The sequence below is a fragment of the Galeopterus variegatus genome, unplaced genomic scaffold (genome assembly GCF_000696425.1).
Source record: "Galeopterus variegatus unplaced genomic scaffold, G_variegatus-3.0.2 Scaffold718, whole genome shotgun sequence".
NCBI classification, from domain to species: Eukaryota; Metazoa; Chordata; class Mammalia; order Dermoptera; family Cynocephalidae; genus Galeopterus; species Galeopterus variegatus.
Genome location: NW_007726829.1, coordinates 219,686 through 237,490, shown reverse-complemented (window position 1 = coordinate 237,490; position 17,805 = coordinate 219,686). Strand labels below are relative to the sequence as shown.

The 17,805-nt window shown below is 59.1% G+C and overlaps 1 protein-coding gene across 1 annotated transcript; it reads left to right on the top strand.

The window, feature by feature from the left end:
- The first annotated feature begins 247 nt into the window (after positions 1 to 247).
- On the top strand, positions 248 to 15,861 carry MYO1G (myosin IG). Its single transcript, XM_008571779.1, has 22 exons — positions 248 to 471; positions 2,198 to 2,406; positions 2,561 to 2,654; positions 3,564 to 3,729; positions 3,996 to 4,049; positions 5,185 to 5,295; positions 5,663 to 5,779; positions 6,314 to 6,538; positions 6,633 to 6,778; positions 7,180 to 7,294; positions 7,447 to 7,617; positions 7,833 to 7,903; positions 9,259 to 9,333; positions 9,495 to 9,627; positions 10,234 to 10,400; positions 10,764 to 10,971; positions 12,195 to 12,418; positions 12,886 to 13,030; positions 13,951 to 14,055; positions 14,290 to 14,403; positions 15,343 to 15,497; positions 15,592 to 15,861. The coding sequence occupies exons 1-22, from the start codon at positions 377 to 379 to the stop codon at positions 15,746 to 15,748; spliced, it is 3,057 nt and encodes a 1,018-aa protein (XP_008570001.1). The 5' UTR covers positions 248 to 376; the 3' UTR covers positions 15,749 to 15,861.
- Positions 15,862 to 17,805: the final 1,944 nt, after the last annotated feature.

The window sequence follows — 17,805 nt, the reverse complement described above, 5'->3', positions numbered from 1 at the left end:
AGGGGTGGAAACCAGCCCACAGAGTCTTGCCTACTGTTTGGGGATGTATGGGAGCTTCCAAAGGAGGCTAGCCAGGAGCCCTCCAGAGGGGAGGGGCTGGCATCCAGCCTCAGCCCCGGGCCCTGGCATGCAAACGGGTAGGATAGACCGTTAAGCACAGCCTCCCTGTGAGGTGCAGGGAACAGGAAGTGGGCTCAGAGCATCTCAGAGGGGAGGGCAGCCCCTCCCAGGGCCAGAACCCACTTCCTACTTTTCTGCAGCCCTGGAGGAGGCTGACAGGGGAGCTGAGCCTGCCCCATACCTCCCCTCCCCTCCGCCCTCCTGCTGCGGCACGAGAAGGCCAGGGCAACCTGGCCTGGGTGTTTCCAGCTGCAGGATGGAGGATGAAGAAGGCCCTGAGTATGGCAAACCCGACTTTGTGCTTTTGGACCAAGTGACCATGGAGGACTTCATGAAGAACCTGCAACTCAGGTAGACCCCTGGCCAGGGGCACTGGGCTCCCCTCCTCCATGGCCCCCCCAGCCCTTAGCCTCGCAGAGGCCCTTGGGAAACAGGGAAGCCTCTGGTCTCCATCAGCAGGGGAGAGGGCAGTGGCACCCACCTACCCAGGCCATGCTCAGCTGAATTGAGCACCTCAAAGCATTTCCCCAGGGACACGGTGGAAGACCAGGAAGCGACCGTCCCTGTTACAGCTGGAGAGTTAGGGCTGGCACTGCCCCACCCAACCTCCCACACAGTCCAGGTGACTTTTGCCCCTTCCTTCCTGCTGGGCAGTGCCAGAGCACAATCCCGCTGTGACAGACAGGCTCCAGGCACTGGGTCCAGGGGCTGCGCTCTCCTTCCAAGCCCTTCCCAGCTGGTTGATGCTCCCTCACTGTACCTCATGGGTGGGGCCCGGCCTGAGCTTTGGGGACTCTGAAGTGGGCAGGACCCACCCTGGTGTTCAAACAATCTCACCAGGTTGAGATGACACTCAGGGGATGCGTGGGGTGTCACAGAACATGGCTGGTAGAAAAAATAACATCAGAGCCCAATTTGCCCTTGAGGGTGGACAGAGGACAGAGAGGAGTCCAGGAGGCAAGGGCATGGCACGTCAGGGTGGCCATGCAGGCAGCTGGATTTCATAACCAGACTCCCAGGGAGGGGCGAAGGCGGCCTGCTGTGTGCTCGGGAAGCTCCCTGATTGAGCTTGGGGACCCCACTAAGGATCCCCAGAAGTCAAGAGGCCAAGGGCCTGACCCGAGAAGAGAGCTAGACAGGAAAGGAGTGAGCATTGTGTGCACGTTATCCCATTTTCATGAAAACGACCACATGAGACGGGCACTGTCAGCTCTGTGTTCACCGAGAAGAGAGCTAGACAGGAAAGGAGTGAGCATTGTGTGCACGTTATCCCATTTTCATGAAGACGACCACATGAGACGGGCACTGTCAGCTCTGTGTTCATGATGACAGTAGTGAGCCCGGAGAGGTGGCTGACCAGTCCAGACCATGCAGCTTGTACAAGGGCAAGAGCTGAGCCGGGGAACACCCATGTCAGAGGTGGTGGCAGAAGAGGAACCTGAGGGCAGGGCTGCCGCCCAGGAAGGGCGGATCCCACACACTGAAGGAGTAGGGCCTGAGGAGCAGGCCAGCCAGTCCTCCTCCCAGGCTTCAGAAAGGTCAAGAGAGGGACTGACACAGGCCCCCACTGGCAACTGGCTTTGTGAAGGGAAGGGTCAAGAAGTCTGAGGGTGTGCTGGGGGAGGAGCGCAGCTGCTGGCCATGGCCGTGGGCCTTCTGTCTCCGGGTTCCTGCCCAGGGCTAGACTCAGGAAACCGCAAAGACCCCTCCCTCCATTCCCAGCCCAGCCCCTTTCTTTCAGCCCTACTCCCCACCTGCCCTGCGGGGCCCACCACAGAAGCCAGCCCTGACTCTGCCATGCCCAGGGCGGTCTTGGGCAAATTGGTTGCCTTGGTAAAATGGGTTATGATTGCTGTAAACTCAGGACCCCTGTGGAGAACAACGTGAACCCCAAACTCTATGCCACAGTGGGGGCAGACTCTGAGTGGCTGCAGGGAGAGTGCTGGGCCCTTCCTCCTCTGCTCTCAGCCCCTCAGGTGGGAGCACTGGCCTACCAGGGTCCTGATGCCCTCCCCACAATGTGGCTACAGCAAGAGGCCTGTGCCCAGGTCCTGAAGCCTGGCCCTGCTGTGTCCAGGTTCGAGACAGGCCGCATCTATACCTACATTGGCGAGGTGCTGGTGTCTGTGAACCCCTACCAGGAGTTGCCTCTGTATGGGCCCAAGGTCATCACCAAGTACCAGGGCCGCGAGCTCTATGAGCGGCCGCCCCACCTCTACGCTGTGGCCAATGCTGCCTACAAGGCAATGAAGCGCCGGTCCAGGGACACCTGCATCGTCATCTCAGGTACTTGTTCCTGCGTCCAGGTCCCCAGCCTTGTGGTGAGCCGTGATTAGAGCCCCAGAAACCCCCATCGCTCCAGCCTGGGGGTTTGGTTGGGGACAGGGAGCTGGACTAAGGGGCGCAGGCTCGCTAATTCTGTCATCTGTCTTTCCGGCAGGGGAGAGTGGGGCAGGGAAGACAGAAGCCAGCAAGCACATCATGCAGTATATCGCGGCCATCACCAACCCCAGCCAGAGGGCTGAGGTGGAGAGGTGAGCGGCAAGGTGTAGGGCCTGGGCCGTGGAAAGCCAGGGACCTAGGTGCTGGGGAAGGGCCTGGCACCCAGAAGCAGGAGATGAGGACTGGAGCCCAGTGCAGGCCTCCTTCAGGGGGCTTGTCCATCAGGAAGGCTCCGGATAACTCCCCCAACACACTCAGGGGTGGGACGTGGCTGGCTCATGCCCAGGACCTCTCAAGTGAGGTGGGACAAGACCCAGCAAGGGGCACGGGCTGCAGCTGGGGGGTGGGGTGTAGCAGGGCCTAGGGACACCTGAAATGGCTCACAGGAGGACAGTGGGTGGCCTTCGGCGGAGTGCATGAGAGCCTGAGAAACAGGCCAGGCGGGGATGTGGAATACGGCAACCAGGAAATCAGAGCTGACTGCCACACTCACCCTCGGGGCCTGTGGAAGAAGCTCCCTGTGTCATCTCTTCCTGTCGAGGTGTGAGGTGCCAGGTGCTGTGGGGTTCAGAGGGGGCCAGTGATGTCAGTTGCTGAGCACATGTGGTTGGCCCTGCTGCCCACCGCTGCAGCTAGAGGTCCTGGGGAAGGGTCAGACCAGCCCCTCCTCCCAAGGCTGCTGAGGTCTGGGAGGGAGATGAGGTGACCATGAGAAACAAAGACAGCAGCATCTGCCGAGGGCCTGTCCTGGGCTCAGTGTGGCAAAGACCAAGTCAAGCACAAGCCAGTCTGGCAAATACACTTCCCAGCATCTCAGAGGTGAAGCGGCCCTCGCAGGGCCCCAGGGTAAGCACTGGGAGGCCTGGCCTCAGCTCCCTCTCAGCCAGCTTCTCCACCCATCCCGAGATGCTGTGGTGTCTATGGGGAAGGCTTAGCAGCACGACACTGTTCCCAGGATGGGGGGTCTTTGCCTTGAGCCCCTGGCCCCTCTGTGTCCACAGGGTCAAGGACGTGCTGCTCAAGTCCACCTGCGTGCTGGAGGCCTTTGGCAATGCCCGCACCAACCGCAACCACAACTCCAGTCGCTTCGGCAAGTACATGGACATCAACTTCGACTTTAAGGGAGACCCTGTCGGGGGACACATCCACAGTTACCTGCTGGAAAAGGTGGACAAATGGGCTGAGGAGACCCCATGGGGCATCCTGGCTGAGACCCTTCCAAGGCCTGGGGACCCTAGGGGGCTGGGAACATACTGGCCCTGACATCACAGTTTAGGAAGGCTGGGCTCTTGCAGAGGGCTTCTCTGGGCCTCAGTGTCCCTGAGACCCAGGCCTTCTGACCCCCTGCCTGCTCTGTACCTGGGAACACTCAGATAAAGCCCTAGGGGTGGACCCCTTCCCAGGCCAGAATCCAGCTGCCCCTCTCTTCTCAGTCTCGGGTCCTCAAGCAGCACGTGGGCGAAAGGAACTTCCATGCCTTCTACCAGGTGAGCTGCTGCAGGCACAAGGAGGGGCAATGAGGGGGAGAGGGGAGGGCAGCAGCCTGGGCCTATGTGCAACCCCTCTCTCATCACCCCAATTCCCCCCCAGCACCTACTCCACCAGTCCCAGGCCATCGTCCTCTTCCCCACCACACCCACCGCAATCGTCACTCCTCGCCCCACACAGAGAGGGTGGGAGCTAACAGGAAACAGGAGTGGAGCTGTCCCCACTATCTGAGAACCTAAGAAATGGGAGCTATGAGAGACCAGACAATGTCTCCAGGGACTCAGCTCCCACTGAAGAAAACTCCCTGGGACACAGGCAGCATGTCTATGGACTTGAGCTCCCACTGAAGGGAACTCCCTGGGACACAGGCAGTGCCTCCACGAATTATGAGCTCCCCCTAAGGTGGGAACTCCCTGGGACATGGGCAGTGTCTCCAGGGACTCTGAGCTCCTGCTCAGAAGAAGAGCTCCCCTGCGACACAGAATTGTGTTCATTGCTCTGAGCTCTCCACCGAGGTGGGAGCTGCTTGGAACACGGGCAGTGCCTTGTGGACGAGCTCCCCACTTAAGTGGAGCTCTATGGGACATGGGCGGTGTCTCCACCAACTTGAGCTCCATGGGACACAAGCAATGTCTCCGTGAACTCTGAGTATGAGGAGTGTTTCCAGGGGCTCTGAGTTCCTCTTATAGTGTGAACTCCCTGGGACACAGGCACTGTCTCTGTGAACTCTGAGTTCCCACTGAAGAGGAGTGCCATGGCTCACAAGCAGTGCCTCGAGGACTCTGTGCTTCCCTTTAAAGTGAGCTGCCTGGGGCATGAAATTGTGTTCATTGATCTGAGCTCTCCACTGAAGTCTGAGCTCCTTGTCACATGGACAGTGTCTCCAAGGCCTCTGAGCTTCTCCCTTAAGTGGAACTCTTTGGAGTGCAGGAGATTCTCCTCCATTTCTGAGCCCCTGAACTGGGAGCTCACTGGCACATAGGAAATGTCCATAGTGTCTGAACTTCCCCTGTGTTTGTTCAGCGCTGGAAGAAAGCCTGTGTCTGTGTCATCCTGCCTGTGTAGGAATGGGTGGGGGTTCAGGGGGCATTTTAGAACTTAATCGCCTAACTAAGGGGTTTCTGTGTACTCTAGTTGCTGAGGGGCAGTGAGGATGAGGAACTGCAAGGACTGCACTTGGAGAGAAACCCTGCTCTATATAATTTCACGCGCCAGGGAGCCGGACTCAACGCAAGTATGCGCAATGTGAGTGTGAGGGACACCGGGCTCAAATCAGGCTTTGGTTCAGGGTCCTGGGAATGGTGGCAGCAAATGGGCAGTGACCAGCACAGGCCAGGGTGGTGTGAACAGCTCAGGTGAGTGCAGAGGGCACTCAGGGTAGAGAGAAAATGGATCAGCGTGGGGACAGGGTGCAGGGGTGAGCAGGTGTGTGAGATAAAGGAATCGGGTGTCAGCGCGGGGACAGGGGTGAGCAGGTGTGTGAGATAAAGGAATCGGGTGTCAGCGCGGGGACAGGGGTGAGCAGGTGTCTGGAATGGAGGAATCGGAGTTCAGAGAGTCAGGTGCCCTGAGCTCATAGTGGCCCTGGGGTGGTGAACCTCTTCTTCCCCAGGCCTTGGACAGTGATGAAAGGAGCCACCAGGCAGTGACTGAAGCCATGCGGGTTATCGGCTTCAGTCCTGAGGAGGTGGAGTCTGTGCATCGCATCCTGGCTGCCATATTGCACCTGGTGAGCCTGGCTAGGAGGTCATGGGAGGGCCACCTCCCCACGGGGGTTTCCTGGATGGGACTGCCCCAGGAGGAGGGGGAGACTGGGCTGCGATGTCCTCATGGGCGATGTTTCCATCAGTGTTTGGTAGAGAGCTGCTCTTAGGGGCCAGGGCAGCCAGGTAGGTGCAGTAACAGATGAGCACCGTGCAGATGGGCTGTACGGCTTTGGGCACATCACTCAGCACCTCTCAGCCTTGGTTCTCTCTGGGGGCTCAATGAGTGAGTAGGAAAGAGCTCCTCTGGCTGCCGGGAGGATGCAATGGGGTCGTTCTAGAATCATTCTGACGTGAGGCAAAGGCTCTGGCGTGCTCCTGCCCACCCCCTGCCCCCAATCTCTGGCTGTGTCTGTGGCCCATGGTGACCAGCTGACCATGTTGGTCTGAGCAGAAGTTGAGCTCCACTACATCCATGTCCCCTGCCTCCCTTCCTCCTCCCTGTCCAAAGGCTCCTGTCCCAATGGACCCTGGACTGTTCGTGACTTTCCCATCAACAGGGAAACATCGAGTTTGTGGAGATGGAGGAGGGCGGGCTGCAGAAGGGAAACCTGAGGGTGGTCGAGGAGGCACTGGTGAACCACGTGGCTGAGCTGACAGCCACACCCCGGGACCTCGTGCTCCGCTCCCTGCTGGCTCGCACGGTGGCTTCAGGAGGCAGGGAGCTCATAGAGAAGGGCCACACCGCAGCCGAGGCCAGCTATGCCAGGGATGCCTGTGCCAAGGTACATGTAGGTGGGCAGAGGGAGGGAAACCCAGGAGGCATTCATGGGGGAGCCAGGGCACAGGCAGCAGGAAGCAGTGTGTTCTCATCCCCAGGCAGTGTACCAGCGGCTGTTTGAGTGGGTAGTGGACAGAATCAACAGCATCATGGAAGCCCGGGGCCGGGACCCTCGGCATGATGGCAAGGACACGGTCATCGGCGTGCTAGACATCTATGGCTTTGAGGTGTTTCCTGTCAACAGGTGAGTGCCCTGCGCAACAGTCCCCACCTCTGACCCCCCACCACAGTCCCAGAAAGCTCAGCTGGGGCTGGGAAGCAGCAGTGTCTGAGTTCTCCCAGCTGACCCCTGGGCCCCAGGGCTCATGCCACCCTGACCCGTGATATCCTGATGGAAGGGAAAATTGCAGGGCTCAAGTTCCTGGCTGTGATTCCCAAGTCCACTGCAAAACGTGCATGCCAGAGGTCAGGGTGGGGCAAAGGAGCAGCCCAGGGCAGGGATGCATCATCCACTGGGAAGCCATGGGGGTCTGACACCAGACCCCTCAAGGAATGGCCAGGGAGACGTTCAGGGTGAGGCAGGCACCATTACCACTCGCTCCTCCAGGAGTGAGTCCCTCTGAAGCCCCCCGCATCCACCCCCAGCTTCGAGCAGTTCTGCATCAACTACTGCAACGAGAAGCTGCAGCAGCTCTTCATCCAGCTCATCCTGAAGCAGGAGCAGGAGGAGTATGAGCGCGAGGGCATCACCTGGCAGAGCGTGAGAGCCGGCTGTCACCTGGAGGGGCACTCGGGGCTGGGACAGAAGGGGTGGGCAGGTGGGGCATGGAGGGAGCATCAGAAGCGTACATGGGGCGCGGCCCCGGCGGGCCTGGCAGGTGCTGAGCCTCCCTGCCGGCCGCCTCTGCCCAGGTGGAGTACTTCAATAACGCCACCATTGTGGACCTGGTGGAGCGGCCACACCGCGGCATCCTGGCCGTGCTAGATGAAGCCTGCAGCACCGCAGGCACCATCACCGACCGCATCTTCCTGCAGACCCTGGACACCCACCACCGTCACCACCCACACTACACCAGCCGCCAGGTGCCCCCAGCTGTCCCACGCCAGCGTGGTGGGCTGATAGGGCATGCCCTGCAGGCACCAGGCTGCCTGGTCCCCACCAAGTACCCCACTTTGGTGCCATTGTCGTCACTGGGGGGGCCTCCTTCCTCTGCCTGGGCAGAGTGGACACAGGACTGTCCCCTCACACAGACCCCCCACACATGCCTTCTGTGCGTGACCTCAGCTTGTCCCCACAGCTCTGCCCCACAGACAAGACCATGGAGTTTGGCCGAGACTTCCGGATCAAGCACTATGCAGGGGACGTCACGTAAGGACCCCTGCCCACCCATGTCCCTGTTCCCCACCAGGCCACATTGCATGTGTCAAGGGGCAGGAAAGCTCCAGGGGAGTGACTGGGAAACACAATGTTCTTGCCCCTCTGTCACCCCCGCCTCTTTAAGATGTTGAAAACATGCCCTTCACCAGATTCACATGTGAAGAGCAGGAAATGGGGTTTTGAGGATAGCGGAGCTTAACCCTGGCTGCATTTATTTAGGGACTTTTAAAAAATACCCATGTCTGGGCCCTACCCCATAACAGCATCTGGGTGCGGGGAGAGCTGCAGTTTAGCAAGGTGGGGGGGAGGGGGCCAAGATTCTGCATTTCTAACAAGCTCGCAGCGAGGCCTCACTGTGGTCCTCCAACCACAATCTGAGTACAAAGGCCCAGGGTGTCCTGCAGAGATTGTCATGATGATTGTTAATTTACATGTTGCTCCCCTCATCCCCTCATCCCAAAGCAGATTTGAGGTGACTCAAAGAGAGGTACAAGTGTCTAATGTGAACTTCATAAGGAGAGGAAGTAGAGTAGATGAAGCTGCCAGATGTCAGATCCGTTTCACAAAAGTCATGCCCTCAGCCTTCACAGGTGCTGCAGGTGGAGCCAAGATTTGGCACGGAGCCCTTGAGCGGTCCGAGAAGGAGGCAGTGATTCTGAGGTTCTCAGTGCCTACAAGATTAAAATAGACTTAAGACTCAGGAGTTCTCGGTCATAATTGCAGTTGGTGATATTTATCAAAACTCAGGGCCGGCCCGGTGGCGCACTGCTACAGTGCGCCGCTTGGGAGCGCGGCGGCGCTCCCGCCAAGGGTTCGGATCCCACATACAGACCGGTTCCCGCTCACTGGCTGAGCAAGGGGCGGGCGCAGCACCGAGGGTTGCGATCCCGTTGCCGGTCCCGGTCCGGTACGGGCGCAACACTGAGGGTTGTGGTCCATTGCCGGACACGAAAAAAGACAAAAAGGAAAAAAAAAAAAAAAAACTCAGTAGGCACTCTTCCACGCATTGCATGTACATCAAGGCACAGAGAGGTTGAGCAGCTTATCCAAGGTCACACAGCATGCACGTGGTAGAGCTGGGACTTAGTTCTAGGACACTTGGCTGCAGAGCTGAGGGCTTAACCGTGTGATTCATCTTCCAGGAGAGAAACTTCTCCTGTGGGAGGGAATCTTAGGTGATGAAAGAGAAAGCAGGTGTGGGGGGGGAAGGAGAGGAACCAGTGGCAGCAGGGAGGAGGGGAGGCTGACCTATGAGGACAGAGGCAGGTGGGAGGAGGGTGGGGGGCTTTCTGGGGGGTACAGCAGCCTGGCCCTTGCTCCTCTCTCACCGGCCCGGCCTGTGGCAGGTACTCTGTGGAGGGCTTCATTGACAAGAACAGAGACTTCCTCTTCCAGGACTTCAAGCGACTGCTGTATAACAGGTGAGCATGGCTCACGGGATGTGTGGGCGCTGGAGGGTCAGGGACTCTGGAGTGTGACCCCCCTGACAAGTGGGCAGCCTGAGGCTCAAGGCTATGGCCAGGCAGCTACGGGTGGGGCTTTTCTCCCAGAGGGCGGCTGGGCATATGGCCTATATCTGCAGCACAGACCCCACCCTGCGGGCCATGTGGCCGGATGGGCAGCAGGACATCACAGAGGTGACCAAGCGCCCCCTGACAGCTGGCACACTCTTCAAGAACTCCATGGTGGCCCTGGTGGAGAACCTGGCCTCCAAGGTATGTTGCCCCACCCCCACCCCAGCCCTTCTGGATTCTTCTCTCTGTGCCCTGAGTGCCCCCAACCACCTCTGCACATCATGGGGGTCATTCCCATCTGTGTGGGCAGCATCTTCCCCAGCAGGGGACCCCTCCCACTGCACAGGTGGGAGAAGAGGGATCCAGGGGCTGGGCTGAGGCTGGGTCAGTCACTGAGCACACAGCAGGATTCGAACCGACCTTCCCCTCCTGCCTTGTCTCTTGGAGGGGCTGGGGGAGACCCTGCTGAGATCTGGGGCTTCCTCTGGCAGCTGGGGCCACAGGGACAGAAACTGGCACTAGCTTTCTTGTGGAGCTTCATGCCCAGCTGAGGGGGACACGGCAGGGCGGTTAAACAGTAGAACATGCAGAGGTGGCAGTCCCTCTTGGAAGGAGAGAGGACAGGCAGACAGGGGGTGAGGCCTGCTCCTGCTCCCCTGGCTTAGAACTTGACTCTGGGCCCATGGGGGTTCATGGAAGCCTCTGGCTTTGGGGGGGGGGGGTGGGTTGGGGGGGGTGGGTGTGGGGGGGTGGGGGTCGGGTGGGGCCCGCCCCAAAGCCCCTGCCCAGTTCCCTCTGTCCCCCCAGGAGCCCTTCTACGTCCGCTGCATCAAGCCCAACGAAGACAAGGTGCCTAGGAAGCTGGACGAGGACCACTGTCGCCACCAGGTCGCATATCTGGGGCTGCTGGAGAACGTGAGGGTCCGCAGAGCCGGCTTCGCTTCCCGCCAGCCCTACCCTCGATTCTTGCTCAGGTACTGGCAGCCGATGCCCACCACTCATGGGCTGCAGTCCCCATGTGAAGTCCGAGTGGTAGGACCTGAGGATCCCTAAACAGTGCTTTGCAAGCATAGATGCAAGTGGGAGGCACCATGCTGCTGGCCTTAGACACGGAAATGTCTGTGTGGCCATGTGTGTGAGCACATGAGGGAGGACATGTGTGTGAGGACACACATGTGGGGGACCCTTGTGCACAAGGGTGTCGTAGGTGCTCCAGGAATGTACCAAGAGGATTTCGGTCCCCCTGGGACTCTCAGCACCCCTGTCATCTCCCCAGGGGCAAGCTCCACACCCACTCCCCAAGGCCCAACCCCCACTGCCCTGTCCTGTGGTGACAGGTACAAGATGACCTGTGAGTACACGTGGCCCAACCACCTGCTGGGCTCTGACAAGGCGGCCGTGAGTGCCCTCCTGGAGCAGCATGGGCTGCAGGGGGATGTAGCCTTCGGCCACAGCAAGCTGTTCATCCGCTCGCCCCGGACGCTGGTCACACTGGAGCAGAGCAGAGCCCGCCTCATTCCCATCATAGTGCTGCTGCTGCAGAAGGTGTGTGTGTGGAGCGGGGGTGACCCACCACAGGGGCCACAAGCACACTTGATGGAGACAAGCCAGGATTGAAACTGATTTAAGCAAAGAGTACAGAGGCAGTTGAGGCACCAGAGTCCTGTGGCTGCCAGCTTCAGGTCCAGGTGGATCCAAATGCTCTAAGTTTTTAGAAATCTGGCTTCCCTCCCTCCCTCCTTTCCTTCTTTCTATCCTTCCTTTCCCCTTTCCTCCCTTTCTCTGTCTCTCCTTCTCTGTCTCTGTCTTTCTCGCTCTCTCATCTCTCTCCATATACATGCATCCATACACGTATCTATTTATATTTTTTCCTGAATTAAATGAAGTCATGACACCCCTAAATACCTCTGCATGCATGTCCTAAGAATAAGGACATTCTCCTTTATAACCACGGTAACACTAGAACACTTAAGAAACCTAACCCTGATAAAATAATAACATGCATACCTGAATAGCTAATATGTGGGCCATATTCAAATGTCCGCAATGTCCCATCATTACCCATTACATCTTCTAAAAATCAATGATCACACTCTGCATCGGTGGCTGCCACCGTGTCCCCTTTGTTTGAAGCACGTGGCCCCAGCACCACTGTCCCAGTGTAGAAAATTTGCACTGTATGCTGCTGCCACTGCCACTCGATCCTCAGACTGCCCCCACCTTCTCACAATGGCATCCTTGGTCCATACGCTGCTATTGATGGCTTCAGTCTGTTATAATCTGTGGGTGCCTGGGCTGCCTGCTTTGTCGGGTTTCCAGTTGGGCTTTGATGGTGGCATTCTTGAGGTATCCCTGCGTCTTGGGGTCTCCCGGGAGTTGGAGATTAAATCTACACCAGGTTGATTCCGGATAGACTTGTTGGCAGGTGCCCTGGGAGGTGGGAAAGCACCTCCATCTGGCCCCACCTCTCTTCTCATATGAACTTTCTGCCTAGGGGTGCTGAGGGTCCCCAGTGGTCCCAGGTACCAGCTTCAAAAGCCTAGAACAAGTGAGCAGCTCTTTCCTAAGAATCTGCAGGCTTTGGGCAGGGCTCACCTGGCCTCTCTGGCCACATGCCCACCCAGGAACCAACCCCCAGCCAGGGGGTGGGTCAGCATTCCTAGAGACAAACAGGGGGTGCTCAGGAAAGACTTAAAGTGAGAATTGGGGTTGGGAGGCCAGGGTCTGGCTGGCCTGACCATGTGTCCCATCCTACCTGGCCTGCCCAGGCGTGGCGGGGCACCTTGGCAAGGTGGCGCTGCCGGCGGCTGCGGGCCATCTACACCATCATGCGCTGGTTCCGGAGGCACAAGGTGCGGGCTCACCTGGCGGAGCTGCAGCGCCGATTCCAGTCTGTGCGTCAGCCCCCACTCTATGGCCGTGACCTTGAGTGGCCGCCACCCCCCACTGTGCTGCAGCCTTTCCAGGACACGTGCCACACACTCTTCTGCAGGTACTGCACCCAGTTTGCCACTTTTTCCTTTCAGCCAACATCCACTAAACACCTGAACCTGTTATCCCAGCTCCAAGGCACCCAGCTAGGAGACACACCAGCCCCCTTGATAAGCAGGAAGATGGGGGCTGTGCCACCATGGGTGGCGGCAGAGCCCTGACCATCCCTGGAGCTGTGCTGGCCATTCAAGGTCCAGGGCTACAGCCTGCAGGGTGAGGATGGCCAGTTGGGGCTGCCGTGCAGAGGACTCTGCATCTGAGCAGGGCCTTAAAGGCTGAGTAGTTCTCCAGGACGAGGGGGACAGAGCAAATAGTGTGCTCCGAGTGGGAGGGTGCTGGGTGGCTGCAGGTATTGAGGCCACCTTCCAGGGGCGAGTGCTGGGCAGCAGCCCCAGGCTGAGGGCTTGGCTCTGTCCTGTAGGGAAGGGGCCATGGGAGACATGCCATCTGACTGCAGCCCTCTCCTAGGTGGCGGGCCCAGCAGCTGGTGAAAAACATCCCACCTTCAGACATGGCCCAGATCAAGGCCAAGGTGGCCGCCATGGGGGCCCTGCAGGGGCTGCGTCAGGACTGGGGGTGCCGGCGGGCCTGGGCCCGAGACTACTTGTCCTCCGTGAGTACTGGGCAGGTGCAGGGCTGTGGGGGACCAGACTGCCAGGAGGGCTCACGGCTGACACTGTGCCTGAGTCTCCTCAGCCATCCTCTCCTGGGCCTGGTGTTGTCCATCCTGTGACTGTGCTCCTGAGCCCCCACCAATCTCCCTAAAGTTTTCATCCCTGGGGTTGAAAGGTTTTCATCTGGCCCTGCTGTCATGGTGTTCACTGAGCAGCCCTGACTCCTGCACATTCCCCCACCTCTATATATCAGGTACAGCTGTGCCCCCGCCTGTGTTCTCAGGTACAGCTGTGCCCCCGCCTGTGTTCTCAGGTACAGCTGTCCCCGCTGTGTTCTCAGGTACAGCTGTCCCCCCATGTTCTCAGGTACAGCTGTGCCCCCCCTGTGTTCTCAGGTACAGCTGTCCCCTCCATGTTCTCAGGTACAGCTGTCCCCCCATGTTCTCAGGTACAGCTGCCCCCCCCATGTTCTCAGGTACAGCTATGCCCCCGTGTTCTCAGGTACAGCTGTCTCCCCTTTCCCCATGTTCTCAGGTACAAGTGCCCCCCCACCATGTTCTCAAGTAAAGCCCCCAGTCCCACACCTGCCATCTCTCCCTTATTCTTCACGTGGCTTCTGTGAGTTTGGTGTCCCTGGCCCTGTTCTTCAGGGATGAAAGCTCAGGGTGCTAGAGGCTCATCCAGTTGGCAGCTTCTGTGGGGAGGGGCCACATCACCACCTGGGCCCTGCCTCCCTGGGGGACTGTCACCAGAGCTACACAAGTCCAGGCCTGGGACTTGAGGAGTGGCGGTTGGTGGGGGTGGGTGTGCTGGGCAGTGCACAGACATGGCCTAGAATGTCAGAGCAAGAGGACTGTGTGTCCTCAGCCCTCACAGAAGCCCACCCCAAGCAGCCCCTCTCCCCACCATCTGTCCTCAGGCCACTGACAACCCCACGGCCTCAGGCTTGTTCATTCAGCGACTGAAGGCTCTTCGGGAGAAGGACGGCTTCGGGGCTGTGCTCTTTTCTAGCCATGTTCGCAAGGTTAGGAGCTGGTGCAGGGGCACTTCGAGGGATACAGTGGGTGGGAAGGGATCTGTAGAGAGCAGAGGCAGCCCTAGCCCAGGCCAGTTGCTCTTGAAACTTCAGGAACCGTCAGCTCCAGCCCGGTCAGTGAGGAAGGGCCCCAGGAAGGGTAAGCGGTAGGGACGGCCACAGCCTGGGGCCTGGACAGGTGACTGGGCAGCAGCAGCCTGGGCTCAGACAGCTCTCCTGCAGGTGAACCGCTTCCACAAGAGCCGGGACCGGGCCCTCCTGCTCACAGACCGGCACCTGTACAAGCTGGAGCCAGGCCGGCAGTACCGTGTGATGCGGGCTGTGCCCCTTGACACGGTGAGCATTGCCGGCAGGGGACAGCATGTGGAACATCCTCAAGGGACACTGCCGGGTGGGGGACCCTGCCTCAGTCTCCTCCCCTCCTGACTACCTGTGATGGCCTAGAGCTGCCTAAACCTCAGCTGGTGGTGGTAGCCCTGCTGAAAGCCCTGCAGGGACTTCCCATAGCCCACGGGGTGAAGGGTGCAGCTCTGCAAGCCCTGCTGGCACAGCTACCTTGTCGTCCCCACACTCTCATGCTCTGGCCCAAGCCAAATGGCCCCTTTCCCTACCTGTGCTGTCTGGGGTTCTTCTACCTGAGTGTGAAAACAGACCCATGTCCCCACCACTGTGATCGGCTGCTTCCCTGTCCCCACTGCTCTCACACCTTCTGCCAGGCTTTGTGGGCTGCTTACTCCCTCACGTCCCAGGAATCCTTGTTCCCAGGAATTCTCTTCCCCATGGGACAAGGAGCAGCTGGGGCAGGGATGAAGGCTGGGTGACCTCTGGGTGTCCCATGGTTTTGGGGTCTTATGACAGTCAGAGTAGAAGGGGCTGTTGGTGCTGCACTGTCTGACACAGCAGGTGTAAGCCAGTGTGGCGATTTCAATGTCAGTAAAGTGAAGTGAAACTGAAACCTCAGCCCCTCAGCCACAGTAGCACATTCAAGTGCTCAGTAGCCACAGGTGAGCAGGGGCTGCTGCGTTGGACAGCAAGGATCTAGAACGTTTCATCATGGCAGAAATCCTATTGCGCGACGCCCTGCCCAAGCCTCCCCTTTGTCAGCAAGGACCAGAAAGGGAAGGAAGGGGCACTGGGGGGATTGCTGGGCCCTGGGGAAGCTGCACTGGCCCAGGGCAGGGTTCAGGAGAGGCTTCCTGGGGAGTGCCCCGGGGAGGTGTGGGCTGGGGTTCAGGTCGGGGGCCTGCCACACCCTGATCCAGAGCTCCCGCTCAGGTGACTGGGCTGAGCGTGACCAGTGGGCAGGACCAGCTGGTGGTGCTGCACGCCCGGGGCCGGGATGACCTCGTGGTGTGTCTGCACCGCTCCCGGCCACCACTGGACAACCGCATCGGGGAGCTGGTGGGCGTGCTGGCTGCACACTGCCAGGGGTGAGTCCAGGTGGAGGGGCGGAGTCCAGCCTGGGCAGCTGTGGGGACATGGGGCTACACACCCCCTGCTGCTCTGACCCCCCTCCTGCTGCAGGGAGGGACGAGCCCTGGAGGTCCGTGTCTCCGACTGCATCCCGCTGAGCCAGCGTGGGGCCCGGCGCCTCATCTCAGTGGAGCCCCGGCCAGAGCAACCAGAGCCTGATTTCCTCTGTAGCCGCGGTACCTTCACCCTCCTCTGGCCGAGCCACTGAGCCACAGCCCCTGGCCTCACACCAGGTCCTCGCATCTGGCCCTGGTCACCCTGCTGGCCAAGGACTTGTCCGCCCCTGCCCAAACACTGCGCAATAAAGACACTGCATCTGTGCCCTGTGTGGCTCGTGCCTGTTTCTAGTGGGCCACAGGGGAAGGCTTGGGGTCCCAGGGTCATCTTTGGGCAAAGCTGGGGTAAAGCACCCCCCGAGGCACAGAGCAGCCTGAGGGCCATCATGGGTGTGCTGCCAGACAGCCATGGCCTGGGGCTGACACTGTCCTAGCTGCTAGCACTATAGGGTGCTGGGTGTATATGTCTAAGGCAGTGGGAGCTACATCTGCAGAGGAGCCATGGAGAGACCTGGCCCAGCAGCCAGTACCTCCCAACATCAGGGAGCAGGGCCTGAGTCTGGGGTTTCTTGGAAAGCCACCAAGAGGGAGGCCAAGGTGAATACCACCTCCACTCTAGCAGGCTGAGCCCTTCTCCAGCCATGCCCATCCCTGCCAGACCCTCGGACCCCTCATCTCCAATCCTCCCAGCTCCCCCAGCCCCCACATCCCCTCAGCCCTCAGCCCCTCAGATCTTCAATCTCTCAATCCTCAGCCCCACAGCCCTCTGCCCCTCAACCCTTCAAATCTCATAACCACAGACCCTCAATCTTCATACTCTCAGACTCTCAGCCCCTTAACCCTTCAAATCATCAACTCTTAACTCTCAGCCCCTCAGGCCCTTCCTCTCTTTCTTCCACAGGAGTCCTCTCTGCCCTCACAGCTACTCACTCCCTCCTTTTCCTGGAGCACCCTAAATTCAGGGACATCCTCAATAGCTTGTGCCTCTTTGGTATGGGAGTAGGTCAGTGTCTCCTGCCATGGCCTTTGGGTGAGGCATGAGTGTGCAGGGTCGTCCGGGCCCCTGTACCTATTGAGACTCCCTCTCTATATGCTCAGACATCTGAGGGTGCCAGAAGTCAGGGTCACCTCTTGCATGCAGGTCAGTGTCTAGCTGTTCCTGCAGGGGAGGAGCTGTCTTCCAGCTCAGCCCAGAAGGCTCCAGAAGCCTCCACATAACAACTTCCAGATTCTCTCCCTGGCTCTGGTGGCTTCAGGACTGGGCCAGGCACCTCCCTCACAGAGCAATCAGACGTGAAGGGTTCCCTTCAATTGCATAATCCTAAATGGTCCTAGACATTAGGTGGGTCCTTGCCCTTTGCAGATCACCTCATCAGAGAGCTCCGTGGCATCTACCCACCCCCTATCCAAATTCTCCTCCCTTCTGCACTGGGTTAGGGGAGAGGAGGGGGGACCCAAACCACCTCTGTGAAAGCTCTCCCCAGATCTGCAAGAAGGCCCTCTGCCAGGCTGAGGGAAAGGCCCTAACAAGCAAGGGAAAACCTCAGGGAAGCCCAGAGTGGGAGCTACATTTGGAGTCCAGCCTGCTGGGGGTCACTCCCTGCCCAGGCCCAGAGCCTCGAGGGAGAAAGGTTACGACTGCCACAAGGTTCCCGGGGTCCTGAGATCTAGCCCAAGGGGTGGGAAATGCACAAGGAAGGAGAAGGCGATAGAAGCCTGTCTAGTGAACTCTGGCCCCACAGCAGGCAGTTCACATACACCACACATCACTTTGACACATCTATGTATGTAGCATGCTGTTTGCCCTGGCTCTAGTGCCCTGGCTCTAGGTATCCCCCACCTGATACCTTCAAGGCCGGAGTTACCGTCATTACCCCAGTTACAGGTGGGGAAACAGAGGTTCCATGGCCTGCCCAACACCCCCAAGTGCGGAGAGGGTGGCTCATGTCACACCAAAGCGGCCCCCTTGGCCCAACAGGACCGTCACTTTGCAGATAGGGAGTGGAACCTGAGCATTGGGATGGGGTCACCGGCTGGTGAAGGACAGCGCCTTGACCAAGTCCAGCTCCTGCCCACTTGTCCCAGCCCATCCACATTTCCTATCAACAGAAGTTTGCTAGAACCTTCCCCTCAAGTTGTTACAAGGATCACAGGAGACAGTGGGGGAAGATGTCATGTGCACAGAGGCAACCCTTATTCTGGGGAGAAT

Coding starts and splice junctions, on each gene's coding strand:
- MYO1G (XM_008571779.1), top strand. CDS start 377: ATGGAGGATGAAGAAGGCCCTGAGTATGGCAAACCCGACTTTGTGCTT. Junction 472..2,197: donor ATGAAGAACCTGCAACTCAG/GTAGACCCCTGG, acceptor TGCTGTGTCCAG/GTTCGAGACAGGCCGCATCT. Junction 7,618..7,832: donor CACACTACACCAGCCGCCAG/GTGCCCCCAGCT, acceptor TTGTCCCCACAG/CTCTGCCCCACAGACAAGAC.